This window comes from Anastrepha ludens, chromosome 6, assembly GCF_028408465.1.
Source record: "Anastrepha ludens isolate Willacy chromosome 6, idAnaLude1.1, whole genome shotgun sequence".
Taxonomy (NCBI): domain Eukaryota; kingdom Metazoa; phylum Arthropoda; class Insecta; order Diptera; family Tephritidae; genus Anastrepha; species Anastrepha ludens.
Genome location: NC_071502.1, coordinates 88,843,232 through 88,855,257, shown reverse-complemented (window position 1 = coordinate 88,855,257; position 12,026 = coordinate 88,843,232). Strand labels below are relative to the sequence as shown.

At 37.0% G+C, this 12,026-nt stretch overlaps 1 protein-coding gene across 1 annotated transcript; it reads left to right on the top strand.

Moving 5' to 3' along the window:
* The first annotated feature begins 2,043 nt into the window (after positions 1 to 2,043).
* Positions 2,044 to 10,430, top strand: LOC128867911 (uncharacterized). The gene is made up of 2 exons (XM_054109524.1): positions 2,044 to 2,261; positions 9,380 to 10,430. The coding sequence occupies exons 1-2, from the start codon at positions 2,139 to 2,141 to the stop codon at positions 10,298 to 10,300; spliced, it is 1,044 nt and encodes a 347-aa protein (XP_053965499.1). The 5' UTR covers positions 2,044 to 2,138; the 3' UTR covers positions 10,301 to 10,430.
* The last annotated feature ends 1,596 nt before the right edge of the window (positions 10,431 to 12,026 follow it).

The window sequence follows — 12,026 nt, the reverse complement described above, 5'->3', positions numbered from 1 at the left end:
AAAGAACAACAAATGCTTAACACATTTTGCTAAAGTAGACTACATACAGTTGTATTAATGATGTAACAATAACAATGACATTGATCATGGCTTGCCGAGAACAGAAAGACAGAAAGAGAGAGAGAGTGATTCCATTTAGTATTTTTTTTGTTCTTATTTCGCTCTATAAATAGAGTACGTACAGTCAGTGCTATGATTTCGCATGGTTGCAAATAAATTGAGTTCGTTATTAGTTATTGATCGATTTATTGATGGTGAAAAATAATATTATATAATAAGGCACATGACTTTGCTTCAGTAAATCTTATAAAAATAGACAAGAGTTGCAAATATATCAGAAACATATTTTTGTAGAATAGAACTTAAAATTATTTCAGTATCCCCAATGGAGTTTATGAATATTTAGAAATCAATTATAAAACTGTTCAAAAAGTTATTTTATTATTTATCTGAAAAGTTATTAAAAGAAATTCGTTGTGTTTAAAATAAATTTGGTGGAATTGCCTACAAGATACGCTGGACTAAATGAAGAAACCTCAAAAATACCACTTTTATCCCTCTATCGCACATGCGGTGTGCAATATACCGCCATAGCAAAAAAATTGTTTTCGCATTTTATTCGTTCTAAAATTTAAAAAACATAAAATAATTTTGGACGGCTAACTTGTATGGGTCCCCCAACTCTGCGTTGTATTCCAAAAGACAACTAAAAAGAAGTAAAAACTCATCAATAGAGGCATGAAATAAAAACTCGCCACCAAAAATTGTTTAGTTTTAAATGAACTTTATTATTGACTCTCTGATCAAAATTAATTTTTCGTCCCACAGTTCAAATGTTCTGTCGCCTAGGACGCAATTACTCAGCTTCTATGAAATCAAATGCCATGCAATTTTTATGTAGGATGTAGGACCGGTTTTTATTCTTACTAGTTGAGGTTGCAAGGGGACTAGTTGAGGAAGGGAACGGAATTGGTGTCAGAGACCTCCCACCCCTGATAGTTGTTGAAAGGCAACTGCACAAATTATTTCTTACGAAAGAGTAGAAAAGACGAAGCTCCATTTCTTCACCTGCTATTTCGAAAACCCTTTGGCCCCAATATACAAAAGACTCAGAAAGTTCTTTGGACCTCTAGCCTTTCGCTTTTCAAACTCGTTGCTGTGCAGCTGCGCCCTCAGAAAGGCTTTGGCTTTGAGGCCCTATCTTCCATACAGGAATAAAAGGATCAAATATACGTATAATCATATGGTTAGACCCAAAAGATGATGCCATCGGTTGCTGATATATGATTAAGTCTCAGAACTTTTTTTGCAAACCTTTTAATTAAAATTTTGCTTCAGTTCTTCTTCCTGAGCATCTATTTTTAATGGCTTTTTAGTGGTCCTAATCTAATAAATTAAAAGTAATCTCTGTAATATTTTTTTCGAATTTTGTAGATGGTGCGATGGTGCAGCCCCATGAATAAGGTATTAAATTGATTCATTTGGGTATTTCTACAAATAAAAGCTGCACAACTGATATCATAATATGGTAATATTGTGAAATTTTGAAGAAAAGAAATCACCTATCAGTTATTGAACGAAAACCTCCCAAGGGCACCCTACAGGTGGTCCGACCTTGCTCAGATGTATGTGCATAAATATCTACAAATGTGAGTATGCTCGTATGTTTGCATAAAAAAAGTATTGTCAACACAATAATTAACACCACAGCACTATCGTGAACTCCAATAAAAACTTACCGGCAGAATTGTGGTGTGATTTCAATGGCAAAATAGATTAGAACCGCAGCGCCAAACGCTTAATGTTTACCTACGAAGAAGACACAAATTCTATAGACCATCAAAACAAACATACATATACACATATACATGCACATATATATGTGCTTATAGATTAGTATTCTTATCTATGTGCTAAATATTACCAACTTTTACATACAAGTTAATCAAATATACAGAGGTGTGTTAAGAAATTTCACTTAGAATGTTTTGCTGCGGTATAAAAACCAATAATCTGCAACATCTTGCATTAGTTGTGCGTAAACGTCCTCCTTGGATACGTTTTTTTAACAAGTGTTTTTTTGTTTTTTTTTTTTGTACTTAACTGAAGTTTAGTTTACAACGAAGCAGCCTTTCAGAATGTACAGCAGCAAGGAGCTGTGTGCGGCGCTCCTGTTCGCAACTATTTTGGGAATTCAAATTTTTGATTCTCATCAAGTGACCAAAGCCACGCTGAATTCCCAAGAATGGGCTGACTATAAGGTAGTGTTGTGAGTGAAAAAATAAAAAATGAAATAATATTAAGATATTAAAAAGCCTTGCCTCAGGCTGAGTTGCACTATTTTATAATGTGGAAGTGCATTTTTGATTAAAACTATAACGGGTCTAAAAAGGACAAAACTATTAGAAAAGGACGATTTTATAACAAAAATGGTAGCGAAAATTTGGAAAAAACTACAACCAGAAATTTGTTTTCAAATAGAAAGGCGTAGGAATAATAAGCTAATTGAAGCGCTACGAGTCCTGTTTCTAAAAAATATATCCAGCGTCTATATAAAGGCAGGAAATTTAACAAAAAATTGAAAGTGAAATAAGTGAATTAAATGAAAACCTCAAAACTTCCAAGTAATACAGCCCAGCTCTATTAAAACCCCGGTTGTCATAAAGAATGCGCTCGTGTGAACCATTGCTGCAGTATTTCATATCATAGTTGGTTATAAATCTATGGGCTGTGCTATATGCAGAGGAAATTTTTTCTTTTGTTTGCATGTAAAGGATAATCGCCGGAAGTACTGGAACGTTTAAAAAAAAAATATCTCTCGCAGAAAGCATTAAGGGGTTACGGGTAGTCAGAGGCCCAAAAAAATGATGATTTTCAATAATTTGTTTTTTTTTGTTAGTTAGTTGCTTTATTTTACAAAAATAAAAACATAGCATTAATACGTCATGTTTCGACTTGACTTTAGCAAAATTTCAAAAAAAAATTAATAATTGTAAAAGTTATCGCTGTTTGTGTGGAGCCCGTTTCTTCAGGAGTTCCTTGCGGTGATCATCACAAGTCTTTGGAGATTCACCTAAAATCAATCGGACAAGAGAAATAAGTTTTATTAATAAATAATCCTGTGCCTGATCGAAACTTTTTTGTTTTTTTCAAAATTATCAATATGGCGGCCTCGGGAAATATTTTTCAGATTTTCGAGAAAAAAACCGACAATTAATTGTTTAAAAAAACGAAATTTTTGAAAAAAGAAATCCTTCGAACAGTCACGAGTTTTTTATGTTTTTCAAAAGCAGTATACATTTTATTGAAACCTAGCAAGCGGTGTGCCGTTCGTTAATTGTTGAATATCTCGAAAAGTATTTGTCGGATTAACTTGAAATTTTCACACAATATTTTTAAGATACTATACTTTAAGAAAATGTAAAAAAAATCTAAAATTCTGACTACCCCCTTTTTTTTAATTTTTCTAAAAAAATACTTCTTAACTCAGCGAGTACAGGACACCTTCCAATAAAATGCTTCGAATTTTCTTCTTCGTTCAGACTGCAGAGGCTGCACATTTTTGAAACGTTTCTGAATTTATTGGCATTTAACCTAAGGGGTTAGAAGGGCGAAAAAAGCTAATATTCCAGAATTTTTTTCTGAGAAAACTTTTAAATTTATTGATCTAAAAATCTGTACAAATTTTATGTTATCCTCTAACTGTATTTTAAGACTTAGTATTATTAAAAATATTTATTTGGAAATGTGCTACAGCTGATCTCCGGCAGCTCCGCTCAAAAACGACTTTTTGCGGGAACCTCTATATCTCTGAACTGGATCCTCTCAAATTAAAAAACCAAACACTTAAAGTAATGTTAAGTCAAGTAATTAATGGAAGGAACAAGCAAAATAAATTTTTTGACAAAATGGTGGTTTCTCAAAAAACAAAATCGATTTTTAACCAAAATTTCGGCCTTAAATTGTTCATAAAAAAAATATTTATCCGTGAAAAAAAATCTTCGATTAATTACTAAAAAATATATTTAAGAAGCTCGTGTTAAAATTTGAGACTAATCGGTTTAGCCGTTTTCGAGTAATGTTGGTCTCCGATTTTGAAAACACCATTTTGAAAAAACGCGTTTAAAGTTTAAAAAGCACTATGAAACGCCTTTTCCAATTTGCGTGTAACTTCGAAAATATTGTATTAAATTTTCTGTGTGTATTCTTAAATATATGTAAACTACAATAAAAAAAAAAAAAAATCGATTTTTTGAAAATTCTAGTAGGTAGGATTGCCTGTTTCGCATCCACATTGTTGTGCTGCTTTTCATTCCCGACCTTTAGTTGTTGCTAACCGTAATCCACAGTGTTTCGCGATGAAATCCTCGCCAATAACACCGGCACACAAAAAAAAAAAAGTGGGGAGTACTTTTGACTAGACCCATATATCCCTATGTATTTTGACGCGCTGAATCCGAATTCGGTGTCCGTTTTGCCCGTACACCCCCAAAATTTTAAGTAAATAGCGAAAAACCGTGAAACCCCATGAAAAATCGCTGAAAATCGCATTTATAGACGTTTGTCAATTTTAAAAACTTTTCTTATGAGTGTATTATACCTGATTTCAGTGTATTTTGACGCACTGAATCCGAATCCGGGGTTTGTTTTGCCCGTACACCCCCAAAATTTTGATTAAATAGCGAAAAACCGCGAAAAACCGTGAAAACCGTGAAACCCCATGAAAAATCGCTGAAAATCGCATTTATAGACGTTTGTCAATTTTAAAAACTTTTCTTATGATTGTATTATACCTGATTTCAGTGTATTTTGACGCACTGAATCCGAATCCGGGGTTTGTTTTGCCCGTACACCCCCAAAATTTTGATTAAATAGCGAAAAACCGCGAAAAACCGTGAAAAATTGCTGAAAATCGCATTTGTAGACATTGGTAAATGTTCGAAAGTTTTCTTGTGAGTGTATTATACATGATTTTAGTTCATTTTAATGTGCCTAATACGAGTTAGGTGTTCGTTTTGCTTTTAACTACAGATTTTGCATAAACTGTACATATGCGCCTGTGATTGCATAAAGAAAATGATAAATTTTTTTCATTTATTTTTCATTGAGTGCTTATGATAGAGATGGAAAAATATGTGAGAAATGCTGCTCTTACACTGTTCTTCTTCTTTTGTAACGTACTCTTTTTTCTTCAAACGATCTATGTAATGGATTTCTATTTCTCTTCTTGTTCTTCTTTTTGTCGTCTCTCTGTAACATCCAGCAAAAATCCGCCATCATGTTGACATCCCATCTTCCCTGATACCGATTCTCCATTTCACTTATGTCCTGATGGAATCGTTCACCTTGTTCTTCACTGTAATCTCCTAGATTTTCAGGAAAGTAGTCGAGGTGAGAGTGTAAGAAGTGCAATTTTAAGTTCATTAAACAACCCAAGTTTTTGTAATTTTCTAGTAACCCGTCAACTATATTCTCGTAATCCTTACTTTTCGAATTTCCTAAAAAGTTTTGAGAAACATTTTTCAAACTTCGCCAAGCTGCTTCTTCAGTGTTGTCCATGCTTGTAATAAAATTGGCATCTTCAAAAAGTCGGCGAATTTGTGGACCATCAAAAATACCCTCTTTCAACTTAGCATCACTTATTGCGGGAAACTTTTCTTGCAAGTATCGAAAACAGTCTTTCTCTTTATCCAAAGCTTTAACATACTGTTTCATAAGTCCTAGTTTAATATGCAGTGGTGGTAGCAGATATTTTGATGGTTCTATCAATGGTTTGTGTAGAATGTTCTTCGATCCCGGAATAAAGTTAGTTCTCTTTTCCCATTCTTTCTTTACATAGTTATTTATCCTGTCTCTACTATCCCATAAACACAAAAAGCAGGGATTTTTGGTATAACCAGATTGTTGGCCTAGAAGCAGAGTAGCAAATTTTCAGATCACCACAAACTTGCCATTGGTGTTCTGAATACTTTATCTTATCCAATACTATCTTTAAGTTTTCGTAAGTCTCTTTTAACTTTGTTGAGTGGGCTATTGGAATTGGTGCAAATGTATTACCATTATGGAGAAGAACGGCTTTCAGACTTCGTTTTGACGAATCAATAAAGAGTCTCCATTCTTCATCTTCATATACATTTGGTTTTATTTCGTCCACCAATCCTTTAACATCTGAACAATATACCAGTGAATTTTCTGTATCGTTTGTAAAAAATTTCCTAAACTTCTTCTCTCTATCACGATAAAAGTAAGCAGTTGTTCCATTTGCCAACAAGTGTTTCCTCTTGAGTGCTGCCGCTTTTCACGGTTTTTCGCGGTTTTTCGCTATTTAATCAAAATTTTGGGGGTGTACGGGCAAAACAAACCCCGGATTCGGATTCAGTGCGTCAAAATACACTGAAATCAGGTATAATACACTCATAAGAAAAGTTTTTAAAATTGACAAACGTCTATAAATGCGATTTTCAGCGATTTTTCATGGGGTTTCACGGTTTTTCGCTATTTACTTAAAATTTTGGGGGTGTACGGGCAAAACGGACACCGAATTCGGATTCAGCGCATCAAAATACATAGGGATATATGGGTCTAGTCAAAGGTACTCCCTGTATCTAGTCTAGTCAAAAGTACTCCCTCTTCTGTATATGTTTTATATGGCAATTAATTTTGTAAAAAAATAGCTACTTGCATTATCTTTAAGTGCCTTTTGAAGGTTTTGGTGGCTTATTTAGCATTTGTTCATATTGTTGGCGGTGGTCGAATCTCTAGCAACATAATTTTTTCTTCTTGACATTCCCATTTTCTATTCTTATTTGATTTTTTAGATAAATTGTGAACCCATTCAATTTCTTTTTCAAGTTCCTCTATTTCCGCTACTTAAATTGACCGAAAAAATCACGCAATTCGGCACTTCTTGCGGAACAATCGTTTTCATGATACGCTTCGATCACTTTTTCGCGCTGTTCAACTGAGTATCGTTCCATGACTATATTTGCCGAAGCCTTTAGTTTTTTTTTGTTTCCTTGTTAACTCCTCTCGGGAGCATAGGGCCTCGACAAGACTTCTCCATCGTACAGGGTTCTGTACTGTTGTTTTTGCACCGTCCCATGAGATGTCGGCATCTGCTAGTTCGCTCAGCATCGACCTTCTCCAAATATTTTTTGGTCGACCGCAGCCTCTGCTCCCTTGCGGGTTCCCGTCCAGTGCCATCCTAGAGATGCTATCTGGTATGTGATCTCTCCATCGCCACTTTCTGCATCTGATTTTCCATAGGATGGGTTCCTCGCTCGTTAATCTCCACAGTGCGTCGTTACTGATGGTGTTTGGCCAGAATATTCTGCAGATGATGCGGAGGTATTTGTTGTTGAAGAATTGTAGCCTCTGTGTGATGGTGTTAGAGGCCATGCTTCGCTTCCGTACGACAATACGGACTTCGCCTGGAGATTTGCGAACTCCCCATAAATTATGCATTCGCCCGAATGCCGCCCTTGCTTTTGTTTAGCCTGCAGTTGGCACATTCATCAGCTCCACCATCTGCCGTGATGATGCAGCCGAGGTAGCGAAGGCTTTCGACGAATTCCACCGGGCATCCGTCAACCAATATCTGCCTTTCGTTATTGTGGTTAACTCTCATAGCCTTAGTCTTGGCGGCGTTGACCTCCAGTCCGATAGTGCGTGCCAGAGCGACTATTTTGTCCGCCTTCGCTTGCATGTCAGAGAGTTTGTGAGAGAGGACGGTCTCGTGAAACTCCATACGATGGTTGTTTTGTGCAGGGTCAGTTGGTTCATGATGTCATCAAGGACAATGGCGAAGAGAAAGGGAGACAGGGGACAACTTTGCCTTACGCCTGTGTTGGTAGTGGACGGATCGCTGATATCGCATTTGTGAAGCACAGCCAGTTCGAAGTTCTCATAGAGGGTATTGATGAGGTGGATTATCTTAGTGGGTACTCTCTTTCTACCCAGTGCCAGCCATATTGCACATTGTTTGATATTGTCGAACGCCTTCTTAAACATGCATGTAGAGCGGGGAGCGCCTCTCAACTGACTGTTCTACTACCGTTTTCCAATAAGAGGTGTTATTTTGATCAAAGATCAATGGTTTCGTTGCTTGTGTGGCACGTAGCGCCGTCTTGTTGAAAATAAACGTTGTCCAGATCAAAACCATCCAATTCCGGCCATAAAAGATCGTTAATCATCTCTCGATAGCGCAATCCATTCCCCGTAACTTTTGCTCCAGCTTCATTTTCGAAAAAGTAAGGTCCAATGACTCCCCCGGACCATAAACCGCACCATTTTCTGAACCCCAGATGCGACAATTTAGCTTGTTGACGAAGCCACCGAGCTGGAAATGGGCTTCATCACTCAAGATGATTTTTCGATGGAATTCCAGATCATGCATTTTGACAACCCAATCAGCAAGGACACGACGTTGTGTTGACTGTGTTAACTGGACTTTATTAGCCTTAAGACCCAAATCTTTATGCAAAATACGGTGTAATGACGTTTGTGGAATGCCTCATTCCAAAAAATGACGGGGAATGGACAAACCTGGGATTTCTTCAACATTTCTTCAACGAATTTTTTCACCAATTTCTGTATTGCGGTCCGACAAGGTGCTTGACGATGACTCAAAAATGTTCAAGTTTTACGAACCGTCTCTGCCAAATCTTCACCATTTTTATAGTGAATTTTAATAATTTCAATGCGCTGTTAAAGCATGTATCGTTCCATTTTTATTAATGGCGTAGTTTCCACTTGTCAAATATCAAAAAATGGCAGCTTCAAAGGTGACATCCACCGATGGGGATATTCAAAGTAACACCTGTTATTGGAAAACCCTTTATAATCCGATGTGTGTTGGTCAACACAGCTTCGGTGAACGCGAAAACCAGCTAGGTCGTCTCTTAAGGAGCCTTTAGTACCAATTGTGTAAAAATATTAACATGTCACAAGCAATTACTCTCAAAAATCTGTATGACGATTGAGTCGCCGCATACCATTCTAGCGATTTTCCTTCATCGTCGTCCTTAACCATGTTTTAACTCTTCTTAGAGTACTGCAGCATATCTCTACTCTTCCTGTTGTGCATGGCTTTGCAAGATAATTGCCTTTTATTGCTTATATTCGCTGTTTGTAACTAAGTAACGTAAAATTAATTAAAATTAAATTATAAAGTTACCGAAAGCTGTAGGAAGATGATTTAAATACCTTATCCCACTGAACGCACAACTTCAAATAATGGGGAAAACGATAATTTCATATTAAGCGATCAATGTATTAAGTGCGGTCGCCGTAGCCGAATGCGCTGCTGATCCACTTACATATATATTAAGTTAAAATATTGAATAGATATTTATTAAAATCTTATTTTTAATATTTTCAGACGAAATACAGCAAGACCTACACGAGTGCCTCTACTCCTGAAGCGTATGCGCTTTTCTATTACAACTACAACAAGAAGTTAATTAACTCCCATAATGTGTTAGCGGATCGCGGACAAAGTACTTACCGTTTGGCTATAAATCAATTCACCGACATGCGCCTCATACACTTCAAAGCTTTATTCCCGAAAACTACACAACCGACAACATCGTCTGCGACCACACCACCCGCAGTCCAAGCTGCTGGTACGTCTTTCGATCCCATAACGGATCTTGGCTTAACGATAGAAGTAGAAGATCAAGGCACAGTTTGCAATAGCGGTTGGGCCTACGCTACAGCCAAGGCTGTTGAAATATTTGCGGCGAATGAAAATGCTGTGGCAACACCAACACCGCTTTCCGCACAGAATTTGATTGATTGCGCTGGATCGGGTACCGGTTGTACGAAACAAGTGTCGCAAACCGCTTTTGATTATCTCGTTGTGTACAATCAACCATTGTATACCAAAGTCGATTATAAAAACAATAATCTATTGAAAGTGCAGGGTATGTGTGTGCAGCCAACCACAACCACCGGCACACCCATCAATTTGGCCTCATATGCACGTATTACCGATGCCGATGATGCCACTATGTTGAACTATGTTTTCAATGGATTTCCGGTTGTTATCGAATTCGATCCCACCTCTTTCGCTTTTATGCACTACAGCTCGGGTATTTTCCAACAGCCCCACACGTATGGTGGCTCACACTATATGACAGTTATTGGCTATGGCACAGATACAACTACCAATCTCGATTACTGGTTGGTGCTGAACTCATTTGGCACAACATGGGGCGAGAATGGCTACATACGTATACTACGCGATACGTCCAAACCATTGGCTAAGTCAGCACTATTTCCGACTGCATTGGGAGCATAAAGAGCAGCGAAGAAAGGAATTGAAATGATTTGGAGTAAAAAGGCTTAAGGAATTTTCTATAACTTTTTATGCTACAATAATTGTGGAATTTATACGCAAATAAAATATATACATAATTATTATTTTTAAAGCGGTTGTTTTATAAAAGAGGATTCATGAGTTCTTCCCTAAATTTGATATGTGCTTTAGTTAAAAGGGGTATTTCATGTATATAAAACACGTTGATTCCGATGTTTTTACCCATTATAATGGCCTCGTTAATACAACTTGTTAATCGGAGACTGTTGAATCGCTAAATGATAGATCCAATTATCGCGTCTAATTTTGAAAAACAAAAGAAAAGTATCGGTTAGGTTTGAAACTCGTTACGCTGGAATCTTTAAGGCCGCTTATTACGAATTTAATGTCAGTTTTTTTACTCAAAATGACGATTCCAATATTCAATACGGTGGAGAATATGGACCGGTTGAGCAGATTTTCATTTCAAAATAACGCATCTTATATCATTGAACAATTTCAGAAAAATATAAAATTTTATTATATCTAAAGAAAAATTGGGCAATGATACCTCCGCACCAAACTGTCACGTACTGAGGATGCATGAGGTTTCACGACGATGACGTGAGGGCTCTCCGATCTCCACATATGGCAGTAATTTTTTTTTTTTTTTTTTTTTTTTTGGTAAGTGAGGTATGATTCACAATGCCTTCGCACTTACAGCGACCGTCCTCTACTTCGTCGTGTGTGTGGCCACTAAAACTAATTTCTGCATAACTTCGAGAGCCCAGAACACGTTCAACTTCATGCTATAGGCTCGTCTTTTTATAACTCTGTCTGTAAGGATGCACTTTGTTATACTGCGTCGAGGTCTATCTTTTTTCAACGTAATACTCTTCAACGTATCTTTTACCCGTATGGCAGTTACCCTCGGGTTCATCCATCACGCCGCTCACAGTGGTCGGCGTGTTGTCGCCAATCCCCTCCCTCGGGGCATTTCTTTCAACGAGCCATCTCCCGCAATTAAAGAACGCGTGTTCGGCATCATCGCTCGGTGCTTCACAGTATGTGCACCTGGGGTCACTTACCTTACCCGTGCGGTATAGGTATTTCCGGAAGTATCCATGGCCCGAGAGGAACTGAGTCATAAAATAGCCCACTTCCCCGAAGTTCTTTAGAACCCATTTACCTATTCTAGGAATAAGCTTCGCCGTCTATCTGCCACTCGATTCAGTGTCTCATCGGCTTGGCCACTGCTGCATGGTTTGGCATTTCCGTTCAACAGCATTAGTGGTTGCTCGTTTTTTGATAGAGTCTCACGCAGTTTTGCTTATTATTATAGCCCCCGATATGAAAATGCGCTTCATCAATAAATATTCTTTTCGGTAAACTGACTAGTTAGACTACACAAAATTGATTTTGAAAATAAATTTACAATATTTCCCAACGTTGTTCAACACGATACTATCAACATAACAAATATATTAAACAAAACCCACTATATGAATCACCCTGTATTTATGCGTAATACAGATATTGAATATTCTTATTAAATTCTTATAACTCTTAGGGCTAAATAGGAAAGGTATCTTTAATCATTTTCCTTGCTTAAACATTTCTGGAGGATTGAGTTCTATTTCTTATGAGCAAAATTTTAAATATATCAATAACTGATACCTCGTAAGCGTTTGGTTTCTTTGGACTAAACGATTCAAGAGGAAAGAGGTGT